Below are 20,565 nucleotides of genomic sequence, written 5' to 3' on the forward strand. Positions count from 1 at the left end.
AATTGAAGGGTACTTTTGTCTAAAGGCGCACTCTATCCCCTTTGCTTCTTCATCTTCTCTAATGTGTCGTATATATGTATGTTGTTTATGGCATCTCTCATAACTGCATTTCCCGACGGTGTTTACTTTAAAAAAAAAGAAAAAGAGCAAGGGGGTGTCTCTCCCTGAGGGAAAGCTCCCCTTCTTTTTCTTTTTTATTTCTTTTTTACAGAGCCTTGAGGACGGGCTCGGCACCGGAGACCTCGAGGCCCTGGAGCTCGGACTCCTTCTGGGCGTAGATGACCTTGCCGTGGTCGACGACGACGGCGTAGCGGGCGGTGCGCTCGCCGTGGTTCCAGCCGATGGAGGTGGAGAACTCGGCGTTGGGGTCGGAGGCGAAGATCTAGAGGGAGCGTACGTTAGGCACCATTCATCCGGGGGTTTTTTTTTGTCTCTTTTCTTTTTTCTTTTGTTTTCTTGACGTGATGAGAAGACACCGTTGCAATTGTGATATTGCGTGACAAGAGGGGGGGAAATGGGGTTGGTGCAGGACATTGTGGTATCATGCTTCAAAGCTGAGTGGAAGGAGGGGCAGAGTGGGGGTGGTGTGGTGGGGGAGCGTGGTTATCGGGAGTCGGTGAGAGGTGGAGGGGCAGAGCTGAGGGACAAAAACCATCTGAGAGCTCCACGGGATAGAGGAGGGGGGCCAGATGTGCGAACACGTATGACGGGAAGAGAGGGGTTAGGAAGAGGAGGGAAAAAAAAAAAAAAACAGAGAAACAACGTACAATGAAGTCGTCCTTGATGTTGTTGGCCTTGCCCCAGCCGGACATGACGAAGGGGTCGTTGTAGGCGAGGAAGATGACCTGGTCGACGCCCTTGGCCTTGAGCTCGTCCTTGTGCTCAATGTAGCCGGGCAGGTGGGAGGCGGAGCAGGTGGGAGTGAAGGCGCCGGGGATGGAGACGATGACGACCTTCTTGTCCTTGAACTCTGCGCGGGGGGGAAGAAAAAAAAAACACGTTAGCACGAGCTGCTCGATCGCGATGATAACCTGAGAGGCGACGACGACGACGACGACGACTTACCCTTGGCGGTGTCGTACTTGACGGGGATACCGCAGACCTTGAAGTCGGCAGTGTCCTCCTGGTAGGGGATGTACTGGAAAGAGACGTTCTCGGGGAACGGCTCGCCGACCTTGAGACCAGACATTTTCGATGGTGTGGTTGGGTTTGGGTAGGTAGGGAAGTCGAGTGCTTGAGAAAGCGTTAGTTAGGTTGAACAGCTCGTTGGTTGTTCTTCTTTGTTTGTTGGATTAATGGGAAAGGAGGTTACCGGAACCAGGCCAGAGAGAGGGACGGGCGCTCGAGTTATAGTAGCTGCGCGCGGGATGGCGTCGCGCAATCGCCGAGTCAGGGTCCGGGCGGATTCTGCGAGCTTCCAGGGAAGTGGATCTTTTTTTTTTTTGGTGATGATTTGTATAACTTGAGAGGAGCTTTGGGGAGATACGGATAATAGAAACGGATACCCTCCCCTCGCGGGACAGGCGGCGAAGCTCCAGCTCCGGGGATGCTATTTCCTTTGTCCCCTTCCCCCTTTGCCTCTTTTTTTCCCTTCCTCGCCTCTCTCCCCATCGTCTCCCGCCTCGCCTCGCCTCGCCTCGCATCTTCACGTCAAAGTCTGTGACTAAAGAAAGAAGAAGTGGGCGGCGGAAAGCGGGGCACTCGGCTCGTATCTGATGGGAGGGGGGAATCGTCTTGGAATTCTGGAGAGTTCTGCTCCTGGTTTCCATATCTCCTCATCCTGGTTTTTTTTTTTCTAAATTCTTAAAGCTCGTGCAATTGATGAGATGGGATTTTTTTTTTTTTTTTTTTTTTTTTTTTTACCACACTACAGAGTGAGCCACAGAGTCACAGACACCGGGAATCGAGCAAAGTGTGCAAAAAGCTTCCATTCGGCGCTTGAGAAACTCTGATAGCAGCAGCAGTAGTAGCTAGCGGCGGCGGCGGCGAGCGCAACCCTTGCGGCCCACCGCTCGTCCCTCTCCATGACGCAAGACCGGCAGTTTATGCCGCGCCCGGTTGCGCCCTCCGATCCCCGGCCCTTCCAGTGCCTCCTCGCCCCTTCCCTTTCCTCGCCTCGCCTCCCTCCTCTCTCCTCTCCTTGGTGGGGCGGACGTGGAGCCCTACTCGGCCGTCCGAGCATCCAGCCCGTCGGCCATCAGCCAGCGTCCTTCGGAGATATCTTCACTGCTGGTGCCAAGGCGCGTGCGCCTTGCTTCGAGTACGTAATCGGAAAGGAAGGGAGGGTTTGTCATCGTGGCGGGGGGCATGGTTCGGGGTGGTCGGCCGGCCCGGCAGGAGGCGTACGGATGCAAATTCGGCTTAAGACATCGGCCGAAGCATGCATCATACTGTCATCGTGTGTTAAGCGCTCGTGATGCTCGCGTCAATGTTCTCTTTTGTTTAGAGACCCCGGGCTCCGAAAAGCCTGCTCTCCAGCTGACGGTGCACGAGGCCTTTCATCAAAAGCCGAATGTTGTTGCTCAGTCATGCCCATCTCGAGGTCGCCGCTAACAGACCCCGAATCATCGTGTGTTGAGGGTTGCGATTACCAGGCGGACAGATTACGGGACCATCGCTCAGTCAGCAAAGTACTGACTGACCTAGCTACCGGTACCTACTACTCCTTGAGTCTCTCGCTTAGATCCTGCACAGGCCACCGGCTAGTCTACTTTGTAGAAATATAGAAAAAAGGAAAGAAGAAAGCAACTGTATCTCTATCAGATTTTAGTGCATCTAGAATTTAACAAGAAAGGCTAACTTTTTAGAGAATTTCTACTACAGTAGGCGTATTTTTGTTATATCCATGCAGGGGTGTTAGATAGTGCTAGAGTGATACTATCCTCCCTACCTGCTCAGTCTGTTGACTCAGTCAGTACTTTGAAGTTTGGTCAGCAGCTCCGCCATCTGTATGCCGCGTGGTAGCTGCAACCGTGTTAAGCGCTCGTGATGCTTACATCAAGACAACGATCCTGTTTTGTTTCAGAGCCCCCGGGCTCCCAGAGTCTGCTTTCCAGTTGACGGTGCACGAAGTCATGCATTAAAACCCGAACGGTGTTTGTCAATCCTTTCAATCTCAACGCCGCCGCTGACAGACCCCGAAACCCCGGGGGGGAGGGGGATATGTCATGCTGCCCTGTGATTGGCTGCAGCATCTTTCCTCCCTTCTGACGGTCCCGCTGCGTCGTCGTTTATAACTGCGCCCATCGCCATCGTGACAATATGATTCCCCAGAGACCAATGTCCCTTGCATCGTTGTATCCCCAACCATGAGTAGTCAAGAAGAGCCCAGACCACCCTTCCCGCCCTTCACCGGAGAAACGGCGCAGGTCAAGGTGAAGGCGGCGCAAGACGCCTGGAACACCAAGTCGGCTGCCCCCCCTCCTCCTCTGTGTGAATCGGACACGCTAGACTGACCCCCGCCCCACAGGAACCCCGCTAAAGTGAAGATGGCATACACTGCCGACTCCATCTGGCGGAACAGGGACACGTTCCTCCAAGGCCGTGACGAGATCGAGCAGTGGCTGACCAAGAAGTGGGAGAAGGAGGACGGCTATCGACTCCGCAAGGAGCTGTTCGCCTTCACCGACAACAAGGTGAATAACGCATCGCCCCCTTTCTCCTTTCCTCTCCCAGACAAGTATACATGGCTGCGCGTCTGAGAGCACGGCTGAACCGTCAGTTAGATTGCCGTCCAGTTCTGGTACGAGTGGCACGACGAGTCGGGCCAGTGGTGGCGGACGTACGGCCTCGAGGACTGGACCTTTGCCGAGAACGGCCTGATGCGTAAGAGGCAGATGAGCGGAAACGACGTCAAGATCGAGGAGACGCAGAGGTGGTTCCGCGACGGCGTGGACGTCAACACGGTTGCCATCACCGAGCAGCACTGGTAGTGTGGTGGGCATGAATAGTAGCCGCTCGTCAGCGGATGTGATGATCGAATTTCTTGCTACCGACCAGCATACTGTGGCAGCGTTGGGTGCTCATTTCGTCGTACGGATGCAAGGGGTTGATGTCTCGAAACTATCACTTTGAAGAAAGATAGCTCGCCCGTTGGCTTCTGGAAAGACTGTCACATGGGGATTTTGGTCAAAAGGAAGTGTGTCTCGCAAGCGAGTGTGAGACTGCTGAGGAATCGCCCTTGTGTAATCAACCATGTGCCAGGCGTCTGGTCTTTGCAACCAGCCGTCTCAGACGGGCAAAACAAATCACTGGCTGCAGTCTTTCCACGATTTCGACTCCCATCACGCCCACATGGACGGCCCAGGCTTCCGCGAGGCAGTAAGCTTGCAAAGAGGCCGGCGATCCAGCTTGCCTCATTAAGAGAAGCCATGTGGCCTGCGACAGCGCTTTGACGAAACCGATCTCGGAAAGAAAGTGACGAGAGTAAATGCTAGCAATTAACTTTAACCGAGGCGGCGGTTGATGGGAATGTTCACCCAAGCTTGACAGCAGCCGGTCGCCGCCGCTACTGAGAAATGGCGGCCCTGGTCGGGGCAGGCCAGCAGTCCCCTGCGTAAGACTGAGATAACCAGACGGGAACCAACGGTTCGAGTGGTGGCTGTCGCTGAACTCTGGGCATCTGAGACTAGCTTGCCATGCGTCGAGGTCATTGTTGCCAGCAAGCGGGTGCTCATTTGTACTTTGTACACCCCTAGACGGGGAATCCAGTCATGGTTCGGCCTAGTAACTAACCCCTGGATCGACCCGGGTTAAGACTTGCTGTCTTACAGCCCGCGTTCAGAACAGCCGCTGGGATCCATGACCTTCAGTTGTGGTGACGGGCGAGTCAATGCAGGACGTTGTGAGAATGGAATGCTCCCGGCGATCTCTGCTCTCTCGGGTCGTGAGCAGGGTCACAATCGGCGATATATTAGGGAAAGCGACCCAGTGAAAACAATGATTTGCGCTAGGGTCATTTCAGCTCCTTGGCCCGTGGAGGGTGCCGAGCAGCTGGAAAATTATCGAGATTTAACCCGCTTGGCGCAGGATGTGGTCTTCGTTGAGCTATCTAACGTGGCCTGCATCGGATCCCTAGCTCACCCGAGTGCGCACGGACTGACGTGCCATCGAGAGCAAGATGGACTCAAGATCTTGCATCCACGGATTAAAGGCTGGCTTGAACGAGCATAGCCAGCCATGCCAGCGAGCCCAAAGGCGGATGAATCCAGTTCGCTGATTCGGTAGCCGACCTACCTACCTGATCTAGGCCAAATCTGGGCGGTGGCTTCGATGGCGGAGTTGATTGGCCGCAGTGGCGGGCATGAATTGGTCTATCGATTGGCAAGGAGACATGATAGATGACGGCGACGCAACCTTGACAGGGATGAAATGGGGATGGGTGGGTGGGAAAGGCTAGTGGTGATTGCTTCATCGGCCGGTGTGGTTCAGTCGAGTATAGCTTGCGATGATATTTATTCTCAAAGGGGCGGTGGTGGATCTCAGAACCTCTGTGTTGTTGTACAAGAAAAGAAAAAGGAAGTGCTCGTAAGCTTTCGCTCTGTACGTGAGACCAAGCACGAGGTGCGGTCCAGCAAAGCCTCGATTGATTGGGTGGCGGAAGACGGTTGTCGACAGCATTCATTGTCAGCACTTACCCTGGAAAGCGTCAATGAGGGGGGCTCCGGTCAGTGGGATTCGAAATGCAGAGCTGCCTCGACGTTCTGTATAGTACAAGTATTATCGACGAGGAGAAGATGTGTAAAAAAAGAAGAAGAAGAAGAAGAAGAAAGGAAAAAAGAAGGAACACAAAAGATCCAAGTCTACCCACCTAGGTAAGAAGAGTGAGTGAGTGCAACAACCATCATGAGAGGAAGCCTTGGGACGACACGAACGGGAAAGCGCCATGGATGACGAGACGAGATCTCAGTGCAGGAAGCACGGACCATGCCTGCAGGGGAAGGCAGATCTGATCTGTGCCTGCCGCTGAATGGGCGGTACGGTAGGTGGGTGGCCCTTGCCGAAGTCCCCTGGTATCTACTTCGACGTACCTGCTCCGAGTTATTTGCTTTGTAGGTAGGTATGTATGCATGTACCTTTGGGTACTTTCATCACCCGACCGGCTGGGACCGTCCTAGTCTTTCATGAACGTCGTCGTGTCGTCGGCTGTCTGTTCGCAGCCTGTTCTCGGCTGCTCCTGCGTCTGCGCTAGTCACTGGCAGGGGTGCTGTTTTGACGAGTGGCTTCCTCCTGGTCCAAACTTGGATTGGACGAGCCCAGAGCGGAGTTGCCTAGCAGGAGACGGTGCATATTTCTCTCACTTGCCGTTTCTTTTCTTTGCATACAGTCCAAGTTGAACTATCTGTACCTCCTACTTCCTGGAGTCGGCAACAACCTAACCCACAACCGCTGGGCGAGCTGGCGGAAGAGGCTGAGGCGTGCCGTCTCCATCAAGTCTATCGTCGACGGATTCGGAGCGAGGCGCAACAAAGAGAGGCCTGCATTCGATCGTCAGAGCCGTGCCTTGGTCCAAACAGCAAAGCAAGCAGGCAGGGCAGGAAAAGGGAAGTGGATGACGAACACGGCCTTAATTAAACAGGCGGACCGAGTGCTCGTGGCCGCAGCTGTGGGGTTGTGTTGCCTTGACGACTTCACTCCCAAGACACGGCGATGGCAGTCGGGGGTAGACCAAGCAGCTGTTTTCCCCCCCATACAGTTCTGGCCGATCTTCTGCGATGCCGAATGGGACTCTCGTGGGCGGGGGAGTTTGCGTGCAAAACTCGTCTTGCAAGACACAGGTCGCAATCACACACACGCAATCGCCAAGAAACCCAAGTGCAGCAGCACGTACATAGTACCGTAGCTGCGAAATGTCTCAACCGCGAGAGACGACCCTTGCCCCTTAAGGAAAGCTCGAGATGCTAGTGCCGAGCCACCCTGTGCAGTCGCCACGATCTTGCCGCTGCGGGGGCGTTGGTCTTTTTTTTTTTTTTTCTTTATTTCTTTCGTTCGTTCGTTCCTTCCTTCCCTCCTTCCTTCCTTGCGTTCTACTATGCGGATAGTCACTTGGCCTGTGAGGCAGTAACGATGGAGAGGGAAAGGACGCGACCTACGCTCGGAGCCGGTTGCCGTATACAGACACACCAGGCAAGGTGGGCAGGTACCCGATGAATCTTATCAATCGTCTCTTTCAGAGTCTCTTCGTGTAAGGCAGGTAGTCCGGCCACATTCTTCCCTCCATTGTCACCTTACCGCAACGGCGATGGGAGTCATAGCAGGTACGATGTGATGTTCTTGTCTTGCACGGCGCACTATCTCTGAAGCAACTAGCTAGCGCGCCATGTCTTTGCTTCTTCTTCTTCTTCTTCTTCTTCTTCTTGTCCGGCGCTCTAGACCAGCATTGCACACACCCGAATGCATCCCGCAGATGTCTCGTACTCTAATATCTACCACCCACCTACTGGATGCCTACTCCGTCCGTATCGCCTCCACACTTTCAATGTCCGCGCTAGCACTTCTCCGTCGTTGCCCACCCTCGCCAAGTCTCTCGATACCACCATCACACCCACAAGACCGGGAAGCAACCACAACGACACCTCGCTAGCTCTTCCTCCTCCTCGTCCTTCCTCATTCCGCTAGAGAAGCAATCCGTGCTTGGACGCCTCGTCCTCTCCAGGCCCCACCCGGCGCCCTGACTTGGCCCAGCTACAGTCAGTCAGTCGAGAGCCCTCTCCGTCGGTGGGAGGCCGGTCAAAGTCCAACAATGCAGCCTCGTCTCGCCAGCGAGATGTGTGTGGACCCTCGTTGTCTAGCCCGATACTCAAGTACCATTCTATCTGATGGTGGACTGTCAAAGTACCTAGGCACTCGGGTACAGAAATCTGCCTTCCGCTCGGCTGGTATAACAGCCTTCAGTTCCCTCCTCCCCCGACCCCGGCCCGATGCGTTATCCCAGGCTTGACTGTCATTTACCTCCTTCTGCTCCCAGTTCTCAGTCCTTCTGCCCTTCGTACCGACCGAGCACCAGTCTCGTCAGTGCAGTAGCTCGTGTATTTCCTTCCAACTCTACTTCAAGCCCGACAAACCCATCCTCTGATTACCCGTCTCTTTCAGTTTCCCCTCGGGCCCTCCTTGCCGAACGTCATTGCTCGGCCCTGACACCGAAACTACCTACCACTAAGAACAGCCTACGCTTCCGTCTATTCGTTCTCAACCCTTAACCAAACCCCTAGAACCTAGAGCTACCCCTTTGCTTCCACCCTCCCGATTCTCTCTCTCATCTTGTCCGAGTCTGTGAATTTATTGGCCTTGTAACACTCGTCCAACCATTCTTCACCATGGGTCTTCTACCTCTCACCTACCGCCGCCCGGTATACGTCAACGACTCTGCCAGCGAGAGCTCCTCCGACGTATCCGACAGTGGCGATGAGAAACATAACGGAAATTCACTTTCTTTGCGCTCCGGGAATGCTGGTACGATGCCGGGCATCCCCGAGTCGCTGACATTCGACAAAATCATCAACGGCGGCACCTGCCCTGTAAGTATCAGACACTTCCCGTCTTCCGTTCCCGTCGCTGACTCGTCAGCCATGCACTGTACGCGATTTCATGAACTACCTCATCTACGTTGAGTACTCTGCGGAAAACCTGCAGTTCTTCCTCTGGCACCGCGAGTATCAGAACCGCTTCGGTGAGGCCAAGACTTCGGACTTGGCCCTTGCTCCGGAATGGACCGAGGCTATGGAGACCGAAGCTCTCCAGCGCCTATCCAAGGAGAAGTCGCAGAGAGTGCACAAGAAGCCCGGCCACGAGATCTTCAAAGGAACAGATTTCGAGAAGAAGAGTCCCACCGCTGCCATCATTGAAGAGTCCAGTGCCGCCAACCCTTTTTCAACCCCACCCCGAACTCCCAATGATCAGGAATCCGTCTATACCGGCTCTCACGGCGCCTCCACCACAGCCTCGTACCGCTCCCAGGCCAGTGATGCTTTTGCTGCCGCAGGCGCCAAGCAACCCTGTACGTCCCATCCCCGCTATCGCTTTCTGTCGTTGGCAGGACACTAACTGTCAATAGTTTCGATTCAACCCTTCCGCGAAGAAATTGATCGCGTCATTGCCACATACATCATGGAGGGAGCGCCGCGACAGCTCAACCTCTCGGCCAAGGACCGTGATGCTACTCTTCACGCACTGGCCTTTACCACACACCCCAGCGCTTGTCGTCTCGCAGTCAAGGTCATTGAGAACTCGCTTCGCCAGCAAGCACACCCCAACTTTATCCGATGGTCGATCTGCAACGGCAATCCCGCCCGTGTCTTCTTTGCCCGCGGTCTGGGTGTCGGTCTCATCATCGCTGCCTTCCTCGTCGCCATCCTCGTCACCATCAGCCGTGCCGGCCGCGGCTGGAGAGCGCTGGCCGCGATCGGGTGGGTATTGGGCATCTCCACGTTGGTTGCAGCCTACAAGGGCATGTGTGTTGTTCTGCACGGCATGCACCACCGCCACGTCCGCCCTTGGGAGCTGTTTGTCGACGAGGAGAACGAGAACGACCGCAGCAAGGCCTCGTTCGAGTCGTTCGGATCGGCCAACAGTTTCGAATCGGAACCTTGGGTCATCAAGTACAAGAAGCGCAACGTCATCCGCAAGGTCTTTGACCGCGAGGTCTGGATCGAGGAGCCTGCTCTGCGCACCATCCAGGATACCATCTTCGTGCAGGCCATGCTGTGTGCCCTGCTTGTCGGTGGCATCTTTGCCGCCATATTTGTCGCGATTCCCAGCAACGGCTACTTCTAAGCTTGTCGCTCCTCTAAGCAGGTTATTGTAAGTCTTTGAGATTTTTGTTGGAGTCTTCCATAAGGGGTCGTTTGACTGGTTTGCATGGATGTGCCAAGTACCATGAATCCTATCAAACTCTGCTGTCCCCAGAGGACTTGTATTTATGGCGAGGTTTAATTGGTATAGGGTTTTGCTTCGTCTCGAAAAGATTTGTGATGGTCACATGGTATAATCTAGTTTCCATCATATATTTGTTATTTCAACATGTCTCGCTATTACGTTGTGGACATCAGCTCTGAATATCAAGTCAACCTACTAGAGATATTCCGCGACATTCTGGCACCAGTCAAGTCTGCAACATCAACGTCTCGCACCCACAAGCTTTGCCACAAAGACATAACTCCAATGTTTTTTTTTTTTTTTCGTGAACGGGTGCTTCTATATTCCTGCTATGTCATCGACAAAAGGCGGAGGCACTGCGCTCGTGCCAGCTCTGGTTTGGGCGACGAGAGTGAAATATTGGGCAAGGCACGGTCCCGCTTCGTAGGAACAAGAAGCGTCGGCCGGGTGAGGCCGTGCGCCATGTTCCGGAGGGTGTGGGGCAACCGACTCGCCTTCCGGGCGAGGGAACGAATGGATGCGACGGTTCTGCGCGTGGATGTGGATTTGGGCCTGTGGCGTGGGTCTTAGGGCTGGCGGCGCCGAGTGGAGCGCATTCCTGAGGGCGCGCGCATGGGGGAGTTTGTCGGCCTGCTGGGCGGGCCGTGCGTGGGCGAGAGGGAAGGTATTTTTGAGAACCCTCGGGAGTATCATCTGCTGCACGAGAGCTGGGAAGACCCGTGTCGTTTTGGCTGCTGCTCCCATGTATACGGATGTCGCGTGCCGGACCCGTTCCGTCGGTAAAGGTGGAGATCGGCGCCGGGTCTATAAATCGACGGACCGGACCGGCCGAGAGGAAAACGGGAAGGCAACGGCGCGTGTTGTTGAGTCGTAGTATCGAACCATTCAATTCCCTGCACTTTTTGTTTTCTTTCTTTCTTTCTTTCTTCTTTCCCCCCTCTTTTCCTTCTCCCCCTTTTCCTTTTTCTTTTTGACTGACACGATGTAAGTGAGAAAATTTCGCATACTCGCAGCACAGCGTTACGCAAAAGCTTTGATCAGGTTTTCCATTATATCTCTTTGAGACATGGAACGATGCTTCCCATTCATTTGCATCCTACATGCCTAAGTTGAAACAAAATTTATGCACACACGCTTCGCTTCCATGAACCCCTCCTACTCGGTTGAAAAGAAAACATTGACTGCTAGCCCCAAAACGCAAGGTTGAAGTCGACACGCCCAAGGCATCATATCTCTTAATGTCCGGTCACGGGAGGGGCACTCAGTCGCAGCAGCAGACCTAGAAGAAAATGTGTTAGTCATGGCCGCCTTCGTCCAGCATCCACCCGCTCTCAAGGAAGAACTTACGGCGCCACCCCTGCCCGACTTGGAGCCGCTGCAGCAATTGAGCTGGGAGCAGAACGTGCCGTCGTCACCGCCCTTGGAGCAGACACCCGGCTGCGAGCACTGGCGGGTTTCGAGGAGGGAGCCGACTTCGACGGCAGCGGACTGGGCCGGGGCCGCCGCCGCGAGGGTGGCGAAGAGGGTGAAGAGGACGGCGGAGGCGCGCATATTGGGCGTGTGGGTGTGATTTGGGATCGAAGGGGGACTGGAAGGGACCTGGGAGATTGTACTCTTGCTTATAGTTGCGGTTGTGGAAGCTGTTTCGGGTTTTCTTTTTCTTTTTCTTGCTTGTTCTTTTTTTTTTTTCCTTTCCGGGCGAGAGTGTTTCTGGATACCAAAGAAAAGCGTCGGGGAGCCGACGTGATTTTTATGAAAGAGACGGGAAGACGACACGGCAGCGAGAGGTCGATCCAGGCTGCTGGGACTCTGCCCTGCTCGTCAGGTAAGGCTTGCCGATCCAGTCTCAGCCTCGTCGATCATATCCCCCCCTGTCGGATGAGCATGACTGGCGTGAGTCAAGACGAGCGTGCCGACTAGCCGTTTCATAAAAGTCGATATGTGTATTTCGCTAAGTGAAGCGATGAGGAGTGGGAATGACCCCGTGCATGAAGGTCGATCGCAGGACCCAGGACGGATGCCAGCCGAAACGGCATTCGCGGGGGAGGGGCGGAAAGACGGCTCCGCGGCCGAAATTGGAAATCATTTCAAACAAGCCCATGTAAAGTTGCGATACCCGAGGGTTCCGATGAGACCCCTGATTTATCCCCATCCTGCAATACTCTTCACATTGCTTTCGTCCCGTGGTACGCTAAAGCACGTGCGGCCGGGAGACGGACGAGACTCCGTGATGCTTGAAGCCTGCCTGTACTCTCCCACCCACGCGCGCACGCGCGCGCCACCGGGATCCATCCCTGACCACATGTCTTTGCAGGGTGGGCTTGGCCTCGAACCCCACTGCACCGGTCGAGGTCTGCAATCGTGTTTGGGTTTCGGGTGCGTCGTTCGTCTTGCCTCGTCTGCCTGGCTCGGACCAGCATATGTTCTGATGGGCTTGAGTCCCGTATGTTGTTGAGGCCGGGCGGGAACCAGACGGCAATATGCACAATCAGAGGTTTATTCAAGGGAAGCTAGTTTGAGCACCGGCTTCCCTCCTTTGACTTCAAAGTCAAGTTGGGGCCTACAGCAGTTTGAATGGAATGAACGTATAGCACTTTACTTAATAAAAGACTCCACCGCACATGTAGCCCCTCATACGACTTCTACGAGAAATGATACGATCACTAGACTGAATTCAAGGGTACAGGTAGAATGCCAGAGCAATTTGGTCGGCGGCCAGAGACTAACCCTATTTAGAAGGCACTGCCACCACCGCCACTTCCACCGCCACTACAACCACCACCCTTTTTGCCGTAAATCCACTATCGCTAACAGACGCCTACGTTGCCTAAGATTAAGCCCTTATATCTAACCTTTAAAAAGTACTAGCAACACGTATAAACTTACTATTATTTAAGGGTATTACTCTTTATTTTTCATTAAACAGGTCATATAATATAGTAGATTTTTAAATTAATTGCAGCTGGTGCCTCTATTTTGCCTTGACTTTAAATCGCTTAAATCTGAGGAGTTTTTAACTTTATGTAACTTTCTAATTCCTAGCCTTGTCATTGGTCAGTCAAGTCGGAATATCGTTTTTGCTGGCGCTGACATAATATACTCCGAAATAGGCTTAACCCACTGGCCGCCGACCAAATTGCTCTGGCATTCTACCTGTACCCCTACCTGTACCCGAATTCAAGATTCGGGGTGACGGCCTTTGAACGACAATGACTCGCGGCTGTCGCAGAGCCAATGGTGGCCTACGCGTACAAACCCTTGCTCGAACGCGCGCGAGTCTGGACCTGACTAGTGCTCGAACATTAGTGCTACGTGGGCGACGCAACACACTCAGAACAGCTGCTCATGGCAGGCTGCCTTATCATGCTGGAAACGAATTTGGGATCGACGGCCACCGGGATCGCCCGTATGCCTCCCCACCTCCCCCTCCACCCCGGAAGGTAGACTGTAGACAGAACAGCCGGCAGCCATGGCCTAGCCTCGATTCGGCCACGTTTGTAGTCCCAAATTACGGCCTTGTCGAGTTCCCAGGGCTTCGAAACGCGGTAGCATGTAGATTAACAGGGGTCATTTACTAGGCTGATAGTCTCTTGCCTAGTTGAGAAAGTGGGTAGAACTAGCCTTTTGAGTATAGCTCGAAATACTCTACTCTATCACCCTAACCCCAACCGCGAACCCCACTATGCCAACATCCTTCCGGCAACGACATCGTTTAACAGAAGACTCAGCGTTCCGTACCTTCTTCCACATCTTACCGCACGATAACGTCTATTCTTTTACGATAGATTTCGCTTCTATAGTGTGGGGACTATGATCATCATACGTCGAGACATTATTTACTGGTCGCTCAGTCATCCCGCCGACATAGAGCACCCTTCGCGTCTACTTTCCACTCATCACTGCCAACACAGGTCTGGCAGTAGAAGACCCCGTCAGGATCATACTTTGTCTTGATGTTCGACAATGGGCCCCAGTTTGTGGCGTAGAAGTTCTCTCGATAGTCAATGTCTCCCCAGTCCGCTTCGTTCATGTAGGTGCCCGTGTTCGGCGATAACTTTTGATAGACCGGAGCAATGTTCTGGCGCATGTCGGCGAACAGTTCGACCTCGGTGGCCTCTGCGAAAATTGGCCTCTCGGATATGTCGAGTATGATGGAGTCGTACCAGCCAGGCTGCACAGCCGTCGTCTCGTCACGCATCACCGGAGACACCTCGAGACCGTGGTGAACAAGGGTATGGTATACTGCCTTCCCGTCCGCCCCGGCCACCGTCTCCATCACTTGCCGAAGTTCGGCCCAGGGGGTCTCGAGAGCGGATTTTCCGAGCAGACGCGAGGAAAGCGTAGAGACACCACCCGCAGAGCCGAGTTCTCCCGAATTCTTGGTATAGTAGGAGCCGAAGTCTGGGAATGCCTCCTGGGTGATGGAAACGGCAAACCCCGCGTCCGAAAGCGGTTTGATTTTCGCTGCAAAGGGCGCGAACAACTGCGTCGTCTCGGATGGGTCCTTGCCCAGGTTGACGAACGACTGGGTGTAAAAGGTTGTGAAGTTGCCGCTGCCTAGTGCGGTCGAGGCGTTCAACGCCCAGGAACCATATCCGCCGAACCCAACTTGGGAAAGATACGGGAAGGAAGAGTAGATGTCTGTCATGGCGTCGAGGAACCGAGCCGAGCTGTCTGCGTTGACTGATGCTGCGCCAACGGTAACGGTAATGACGTTGGTGTTCTTGGTGGGGTAGGTCTTGATTGTCAACTGTGTGACGACGCCGTAAGTACCGCCGCCGCCGCCACGGATGGCATAGAGGAGATCGGTGTTGTTGCAAAGGTTCGCCACCACGACGTCCCCAGAAGCCAGGATGACCCTCGCCGACAAAACCTGCTGAGCACCGAGTCCGTAGTAGCGGGTCACTCGGCTGTGCCCTCCTCCCTGGGTCCAGCCGCCGGTACTGCTGGGCCCCTGTGGTCATGTCAGCCCTGGTGTCTCAGACGGTACGATATGATTTGGCCGACGTACCTCATTGTTCCCGCTCACGACTATGAGGTTTTTCTCAAACGCGGCTGGGTTGACCTCTGCCCAAGAGTAGGCCCCGGTGATGGTCAAGGCACTGCCTGTCCAATCCGACTTTGGACACTCGTTCACGGCCTGGAAATCATCATGAAAGTTGAGGCCTTGGCGGAAGTGCTGCAACCAGATGGAGAGACTGCCGTAGCCGGTAGATCTAGTTGCACCAGGAAGTCAGCGTGGATGCGTCGTCGAAGCGGCAGGGCAGTAAGCTGCTAGCCTTTGCAGAAAGTCATGGCCCGTGGCCTTAATCGCAAGGCGGATGTTGTGGTCTCTGGCAAACTCAACCGCCTTTGCAATGTCCTCCTCGCTAGTGGCATTGACGACATATACCGGAGAGTTTCCAATGGTACAGGTGGCCGAAGAGGCATTGGCAGTGAACGGTACCAGTGGACAAGAGAGGTTTAAAGGATAGACGTAGCCAATGGGCTGCGCTGCCTGGAAGAGCGTACTCTGCCAACCTTGGGTCACGGCTTCACAGACGGCAGCATCCCGGGCTGGCCCGGTGTAGCACGGAGCTGCGGGTGGGACCGCCCGTATGAGCCGTCCCGAGACGGAGCTGTTAAGTCGGCCCCACTCTTTGTCCGAGGGCCAGAATAGATCACCCGGGGTCTGCTCATTCGTACTCGTATCAGAATTGATATGGGTCCGGTTTTCGTCCCTCGGGCAGATGTACACCACTTACACACTTGCACTGGCAGGACGCAAAAGGGAGCAGCGCGAATAATGCAATGTATGCAGTAAATGCAACTTCCATGACTGCAGGTCAAGACGAAGAGGCTGATGGTCTCAAGTCACACGCGGCGACGTCAGGGACAAGGCACGTTACAGCTGTCCGAGCCTCACCATCTGCATCTTAAGGGGGCGTTGAACCCTAACTTTTGGATGGAAAGGCCACATATACCTATTTAATCCGGCTACTTGGCTCATGACATGAGATATACCTATTCAATCCGTCTACTTGGCTCATGACATGAGAGCTGACGTGATGGTTTTACAGGGTCTATCCCAGTAGGCTGAGATAGTACGACGTACTATTAGAGTTTCCTACCCGGGTCCCCAAGAACCACAGAGTTTCGTTACGATCTAGCGTGGAAACGTAGCCACGGGCCTACCTTTGCGGACGTAACGTGATCCCACATTTGGAACTCATTCGCGTTACCAGTCGATCCGCCAGTAGACTTTTGGTCCTTCGGATCTGCTGAGAAATCGAACCTGTAGAGGATATGCGCCAAGGTCAACATAATCTCGTGATACGCGAATCCTTTCCCGACGCAGCTGCGAGGACCGCTGGAGAAGGGTTTAAATGCTGTCCGCGCCAGCTCCACCGACTCCTTGGTCGACCCGCCTTCTCCAACAAGCCATCTTTCAGGCCTGTATTCGAACGGAGAATCGAAGTACGCATCATGGTGGTGAAGGCTGTAGATACTGGTGCCAACGTCGATGCCCTCTGGGAGGAAGACTGAATCAACGGTCATTCCTCCCGGCTGGACCTCTCTCCAAAGCGCGCCCCCTACCGGCGGTGACATCCGCAGCGCCTCGTCGATGCAAGCCTTCAAATAGTGGCAGGAGCTGAGCTCACCCCCGAGGCGGATGTCTTCTACACTGCCAAAGGTCGATCTGATCTCATGATTCAGCCTGGCATACGCCTTGGGGTTGCCGCCGAGGTAGAACATAGTTGCCGCCAAAGTCGTGGACGAGGTATCCGATCCTAAAAAACGCATGTAAACACGTGATTGTCATATTGCCAGTTGAGGGGGAGTATATGTACCGGCAACCACGAGTGTGGCCGATTCTGCTCGGATCTCAGCCTGGTTGAGCGTCGACTCGCCATCAGGGTCCTTGGCGGTTTCAAGGTACGAGAAGACATTCCCATTGTCGGAGAAGGACGCTTTGGACCGGCTCTTTAGTAGAGAGGCAAGAAACCCCAGGAACCTGTTTCTAGCCTCGATCGATCTCGCGAAAAGGTACTTGTCCAGTCTCCCGACTGCGAGGCTCGACGCCTGGACCAGAGCGCTGATGCGGACGTTGGAATCCTCCAGCGCCTTCATGACGAAGCGATATTTCGGCTCTCTCAAGGCGTTGTATCTCATGCCGAAGATCACCTCCGACATGACGTCGAAAGTGAAATAGTCGCCTGGGAACCTTAGCATCACATCAAGCTGGTCCGACTAAGAGGCATCGTACATTGATGAGACATGTCCAGGGCCTCGGATCCCGAGCTAAGCGGCTGTGGTTTTGCATTTTCGTACAAGTTGAGACACAACGTCTCTATGTGACGAAGTATGATGGCTTCATAGGCGCGCAGTTGCGCGTCAGAGAAAGCAAGGCCCAAGATTCGACGTCGCCTGGCGTGGTCCTCTCGGCTGCGAAGTGTGAGGGTGTTGGGGGCACTGTGGACGAGTGCACGATAGGCCTTGGACTTGATGACGTTTGCTCCATTGGAACTGACTTCTGTGGACCGAGTCAGTCGATGCGGCACGACACTGGGATTGTGGGTTGTTCGGGCTCGCTCACCTTGGAAGGCCGTGGCGCTATTGATCAGCAGACGGGACGGTGAGTATCTGACGATCGGACCTAGATTCCTGGGTCAATGTGCCGTCGATAGATATCGCGGATTCCGGAGAGATTTACCGTATCTCTGATGACACCTGTACATATCAACGTGAAGCGTCCCCTTCCACGCGTGATAGGCAGCATAGAGGTTGGTACATCTTCCCAGCAGAGGACCCGGGTAGGCCGACAGCGGATGCCAAACAAGCTGCTTCACCACCAGAAGTACAATCTGCGCCCAGTCTGAGTCTCGAGTTCCGACGGTAACCACCCCAACTGCAGAGATACACTTACGGAGATGGTTATTGAACATGCAGCTAAAGCCAAGTAAACCATGATTGCAGTATTACGAAATCAATTTAATCTTTCCGGTCTTGTGCAGAATCTCTCATGTTTTGATGCGCTGTATCGCAGATGCTCCTTAGAGTGGTTATCTAACTCACAGCGAGTAGCTGTTCGTTAACTGCGCGGCAACCACCAAGCTCCTATTAGCGTGCCGGATGGCGGCCAATCAAGTGCTGCTATGGCGTGTGAGTCAGCCTCACGTCACGCTCCGACGGAACACGAGTTCGCGCAGGCTGCTCTTAGCAGTAAGATGTTATTAGGGGGTTTCCAGCCGAAGTTACGGGAAGCACATGCTGTCACGTAGCAAAACGATACCGTTAGTTACGTGGGCAGCAATAGTAGCTTATATATCGTGACACACCCCCCAGATTTAACCTGGAAAGTCAGATCTGAACACACTTTTGATGAGAACCTAGTTAGGTACATCTCGCTAATCATAGGTGGTGAAGATCCGTATAGACTTTAGTAGGATTTTTGACCAGGGAACCCTAATAGGAATTAAACCTACAGTGCTTAAGATCTATGTAGCTAGTTACTGCACTTATTACATTAACATATATACTGTTATGGCATATAGTAGGTAGGAGCTAGGCTTATAGCTATTATGTAATAAAACGATACTGCTAGTTACGTGGGCAGTAATAGTAGCTTATATATTGTGACACATACGCTGTTGGCAGCGACAGTGCGTGTGCGACCGGTCACATATTCGTCGGGATTATGCGCAACGGCAGAGACCATGTTGAGCGTGATACTTCCATGCCTGGCGCTGCTTGGGCGCTTGACTACCTTGGCTTTTGGATTCGGCTCAGTTGCTGTTGTGAGTGCTGAGATTGAAGCTATAAGTCCAATACTGACAAATATTATCAAGGTTGCACTATGCATCCACAGGCTTTACTTCCACCCGTATGCCAAGTACCCTGGGCCTCTTTTGGCTAAATTGACAAGCTGGTACTCTGTATACCATACTTATGTTGGTGATCTTCACGTTGACATTTGGCGATGTCACGAGAAGTATGGTAGGTCTCGCACATAATATCATTTTGACAAATGACCTCCTGTTGCTGATACGTAAACAGGTGATGTCGTTCGTTATGGCCCCAACAGACTCCTGATAAATACGGAAGCGGGACTAAAAGGTAAGTGGTTGGCCCAGTGGCAAACAACAAATTCGAGAAGCAGGCTAATGTGATTTCTCAGGCATCTACGGGCACGGTAAAAATGTCCGGAAGGCCAAATCTTACCACAGGGTGTCGCTGGTCAAGGGGGTCGAAGCCACTCAGAGTGTTGTGGACAAGACGAAGCATGGGAAACTTCGAAGGATTCTCAATCAAGGACTTTCGGACTCACACATTCGGACCATTGACACACAGATGACCGACATCGCTTGCTTGCTCACTTCCAGCCTAGGTTCCGTGAAAGACCGATTTGGTCCAGATACTGGCGAACCCAGTGGCGGATGGACATGCGCCAAGAATATGGCCCATTGGTGTAAGTTGCAACACAGTCGTCTGGCTGGATGGGCTACGTTGACCCGTGCTAGGCGACTATTTCACATTTGACGTGATGTCCCAACTCGTTTTTGGGAAGTCGTATCATCTCCTGGAGAGTTCCGACAATCATTGGATTACAGACGCCATCTTGGGTCAGATGCGCCGTGTCAGCTTCCTGATGCAGCTGCCAGAGTTGGAAGACATGAAACTGCACAACATCCTGTTTCCAAATGCCCGCAAAAAAGCTCTGAAATTCTCTTTGAAGAGCAGAGAGATGATGGAAAAGCGGGAAGAGGCTTCCGAAGGCGCTGCAAACGATCTATTCGCAAAACTTTTCTCCTCTAAGGACCCAGAGACAGGGGAATCGCTCTCCCGACAGCAACTGTGGGCCGAGAGTAACCTGTTGATTATTGCCGGTAATAAAGCACCAAGATTGGCAAGGAATTCATTTTAGCTTACTCCAAGTTGCAGGGTCCGATACATCATCAACCGCAATGGCCGCTCTTTTCTTCTACCTTACTAGATACCCGGATGCATACGAGAAAGTTGTCAAAGAAGTTAGAAGCACCTTCCGCTCCGCAAAGGAAGTGTCTCAAGGCCCTAAGCTATCTTCTTGCACATACCTCAGAGCATGCATATTCGAGGCTGCCCGCCTGTCACCTCCAGCTGCCGGTGCAATGTGGCGTGAAGTGCAAGAAGGTGGTCTACAAATCGATGATCTCCATATACCAGCTGGCTACGACGTCGGAACCGGCATATACTCTATCAATCATAATAGCGAGTACTATGCTCGCCCTTTCAAGTTCTGGCCCGAGAGATGGATACCACAGGTGGTTGGTGAGGAGGCCGTTTCTAAAGCGAAGTCGGCGTATGGTACATTTTCCTTTGGACCGAGAAACTGCGTCGGCAAGGGCCTTGCAATAATCGAAATCTCTCTCGCGATGGCTGCTATCATCAGCGAGCTTGACTTCCGTAAAGACGAAGGAGGCATGGGAACAATTGGAGAAGGCTGCGGTGCATTGAAAGACGAATACCAGATCTTTTGGGCATTTACTAGTATCAAGGATGGGCCATACATACAATTCCGGAGGGCACAGAGGAACGAATTGGATTGAAAACCCACCAAAACAATATAGGCAAGTGCCTTTAAACAAGAAAAGCCTAGCAATCAGTATGTGACTCGAGGTTAATTCGTTCTTTTTAATGTGAACATGTCATTGCAGTTGGATACTTAATCATGGC

The 20,565-nt window shown here is 53.4% G+C and overlaps 11 protein-coding genes across 11 annotated transcripts; 4 read left to right on the forward strand and 7 right to left on the reverse strand.

Annotated features, from left to right (window-relative positions):
• Positions 1-205: 205 nt before the first annotated feature.
• On the reverse strand, positions 206-1,189 carry LY79DRAFT_590201 (redoxin; the record flags this gene model as incomplete). The annotated part of the gene is made up of 3 exons (XM_060561117.1): positions 206-382; positions 768-970; positions 1,066-1,189. The coding sequence occupies 3 exons, from the start codon at positions 1,187-1,189 to the stop codon at positions 206-208; spliced, it is 504 nt and encodes a 167-aa protein (XP_060414180.1).
• LY79DRAFT_197755 (uncharacterized protein) lies at positions 866-1,878 on the reverse strand. The gene is made up of 2 exons (XM_060551435.1): positions 1,066-1,878; positions 866-970 (listed from the first exon to the last, which is right to left on the reverse strand). Exon 1 carries the CDS (start codon positions 1,767-1,769, stop codon positions 1,293-1,295), a length of 477 nt encoding a protein of 158 aa, XP_060414181.1. The 5' UTR covers positions 1,770-1,878; the 3' UTR covers positions 866-970; positions 1,066-1,292.
• A 1,368-nt stretch (positions 1,879-3,246) lies between these two features.
• LY79DRAFT_703529 (uncharacterized protein) lies at positions 3,247-3,932 on the forward strand (the record flags this gene model as incomplete). The annotated part of the gene is made up of 3 exons (XM_060564969.1): positions 3,247-3,406; positions 3,470-3,635; positions 3,726-3,932. Exons 1-3 carry the CDS (start codon positions 3,309-3,311, stop codon positions 3,930-3,932), a joined length of 471 nt encoding a protein of 156 aa, XP_060414182.1. The 5' UTR covers positions 3,247-3,308.
• Positions 3,933-4,994: 1,062 nt separating this feature from the next.
• Positions 4,995-5,800, reverse strand: LY79DRAFT_553795 (uncharacterized protein). The gene has a single exon (XM_060557808.1). The coding sequence runs from the start codon at positions 5,621-5,623 to the stop codon at positions 5,147-5,149; it is 477 nt and encodes a 158-aa protein (XP_060414183.1). The 5' UTR covers positions 5,624-5,800; the 3' UTR covers positions 4,995-5,146.
• Positions 5,801-7,907: 2,107 nt separating this feature from the next.
• Positions 7,908-10,094, forward strand: LY79DRAFT_631997 (uncharacterized protein). Its single transcript, XM_060562185.1, has 3 exons — positions 7,908-8,516; positions 8,566-8,995; positions 9,053-10,094. Exons 1-3 carry the CDS (start codon positions 8,316-8,318, stop codon positions 9,769-9,771), a joined length of 1,350 nt encoding a protein of 449 aa, XP_060414184.1. The 5' UTR covers positions 7,908-8,315; the 3' UTR covers positions 9,772-10,094.
• Position 10,095: 1 nt separating this feature from the next.
• LY79DRAFT_553799 (uncharacterized protein) lies at positions 10,096-10,828 on the reverse strand. Its single transcript, XM_060557809.1, has one exon. It carries the CDS (start codon positions 10,615-10,617, stop codon positions 10,192-10,194), a length of 426 nt encoding a protein of 141 aa, XP_060414185.1. The 5' UTR covers positions 10,618-10,828; the 3' UTR covers positions 10,096-10,191.
• Positions 10,829-11,134: 306 nt separating this feature from the next.
• Positions 11,135-11,424, reverse strand: LY79DRAFT_669688 (uncharacterized protein; the record flags this gene model as incomplete). Its single annotated transcript, XM_060563680.1, has 2 exons — positions 11,135-11,152; positions 11,221-11,424. 2 exons carry the CDS (start codon positions 11,422-11,424, stop codon positions 11,135-11,137), a joined length of 222 nt encoding a protein of 73 aa, XP_060414186.1.
• A 112-nt stretch (positions 11,425-11,536) lies between these two features.
• LY79DRAFT_553802 (uncharacterized protein) lies at positions 11,537-12,482 on the forward strand. The gene has a single exon (XM_060557810.1). It carries the CDS (start codon positions 11,813-11,815, stop codon positions 12,326-12,328), a length of 516 nt encoding a protein of 171 aa, XP_060414187.1. The 5' UTR covers positions 11,537-11,812; the 3' UTR covers positions 12,329-12,482.
• A 1,238-nt stretch (positions 12,483-13,720) lies between these two features.
• Positions 13,721-15,689, reverse strand: LY79DRAFT_590204 (isoamyl alcohol oxidase; the record flags this gene model as incomplete). Its single annotated transcript, XM_060561118.1, is given in 5 exon segments — positions 13,721-14,623; positions 14,633-14,827; positions 14,885-15,089; positions 15,153-15,544; positions 15,618-15,689. Coding segments are annotated over 5 exon segments (1,767 nt in total).
• A 322-nt stretch (positions 15,690-16,011) lies between these two features.
• On the reverse strand, positions 16,012-17,798 carry LY79DRAFT_515473 (putative cytochrome P450; the record flags this gene model as incomplete). Its single annotated transcript, XM_060554718.1, has 5 exons — positions 16,012-16,643; positions 16,704-17,069; positions 17,120-17,386; positions 17,450-17,509; positions 17,567-17,798. The coding sequence occupies 5 exons, from the start codon at positions 17,796-17,798 to the stop codon at positions 16,012-16,014; spliced, it is 1,557 nt and encodes a 518-aa protein (XP_060414189.1).
• A 728-nt stretch (positions 17,799-18,526) lies between these two features.
• On the forward strand, positions 18,527-20,509 carry LY79DRAFT_553808 (putative cytochrome P450). Its single transcript, XM_060557811.1, has 6 exons — positions 18,527-18,650; positions 18,702-18,849; positions 18,910-18,969; positions 19,031-19,321; positions 19,374-19,739; positions 19,795-20,509. The coding sequence occupies exons 1-6, from the start codon at positions 18,570-18,572 to the stop codon at positions 20,436-20,438; spliced, it is 1,590 nt and encodes a 529-aa protein (XP_060414190.1). The 5' UTR covers positions 18,527-18,569; the 3' UTR covers positions 20,439-20,509.
• Positions 20,510-20,565: the final 56 nt, after the last annotated feature.

This window comes from Colletotrichum navitas, assembly GCF_030913465.1.
Source record: "Colletotrichum navitas strain CBS 125086 chromosome Unknown LY79scaffold_29, whole genome shotgun sequence".
Classification (NCBI taxonomy): Eukaryota; Fungi; Ascomycota; class Sordariomycetes; order Glomerellales; family Glomerellaceae; genus Colletotrichum; species Colletotrichum navitas.

Bases quoted from the DNA above. Each gene is read 5' to 3' on its own strand.
- LY79DRAFT_553802 (XM_060557810.1), top strand. From the start codon at position 11,813: ATGTGTATTTCGCTAAGTGAAGCGATGAGGAGTGGGAATGACCCCGTG.
- LY79DRAFT_631997 (XM_060562185.1), top strand. From the start codon at position 8,316: ATGGGTCTTCTACCTCTCACCTACCGCCGCCCGGTATACGTCAACGAC. The intron at 8,517-8,565 runs GTAAGTATCAGA...CTGACTCGTCAG, and splicing joins TCAACGGCGGCACCTGCCCT to CCATGCACTGTACGCGATTT. The intron at 8,996-9,052 runs GTACGTCCCATC...AACTGTCAATAG, and splicing joins CGCAGGCGCCAAGCAACCCT to TTTCGATTCAACCCTTCCGC.
- LY79DRAFT_553808 (XM_060557811.1), top strand. From the start codon at position 18,570: ATGTTGAGCGTGATACTTCCATGCCTGGCGCTGCTTGGGCGCTTGACT. The intron at 18,850-18,909 runs GTAGGTCTCGCA...ATACGTAAACAG, and splicing joins GCGATGTCACGAGAAGTATG to GTGATGTCGTTCGTTATGGC. The intron at 19,322-19,373 runs GTAAGTTGCAAC...GACCCGTGCTAG, and splicing joins CAAGAATATGGCCCATTGGT to GCGACTATTTCACATTTGAC.
- LY79DRAFT_553795 (XM_060557808.1), bottom strand. From the start codon at position 5,623: ATGAATGCTGTCGACAACCGTCTTCCGCCACCCAATCAATCGAGGCTT.
- LY79DRAFT_553799 (XM_060557809.1), bottom strand. From the start codon at position 10,617: ATGGGAGCAGCAGCCAAAACGACACGGGTCTTCCCAGCTCTCGTGCAG.
- LY79DRAFT_197755 (XM_060551435.1), bottom strand. From the start codon at position 1,769: ATGGAAACCAGGAGCAGAACTCTCCAGAATTCCAAGACGATTCCCCCC.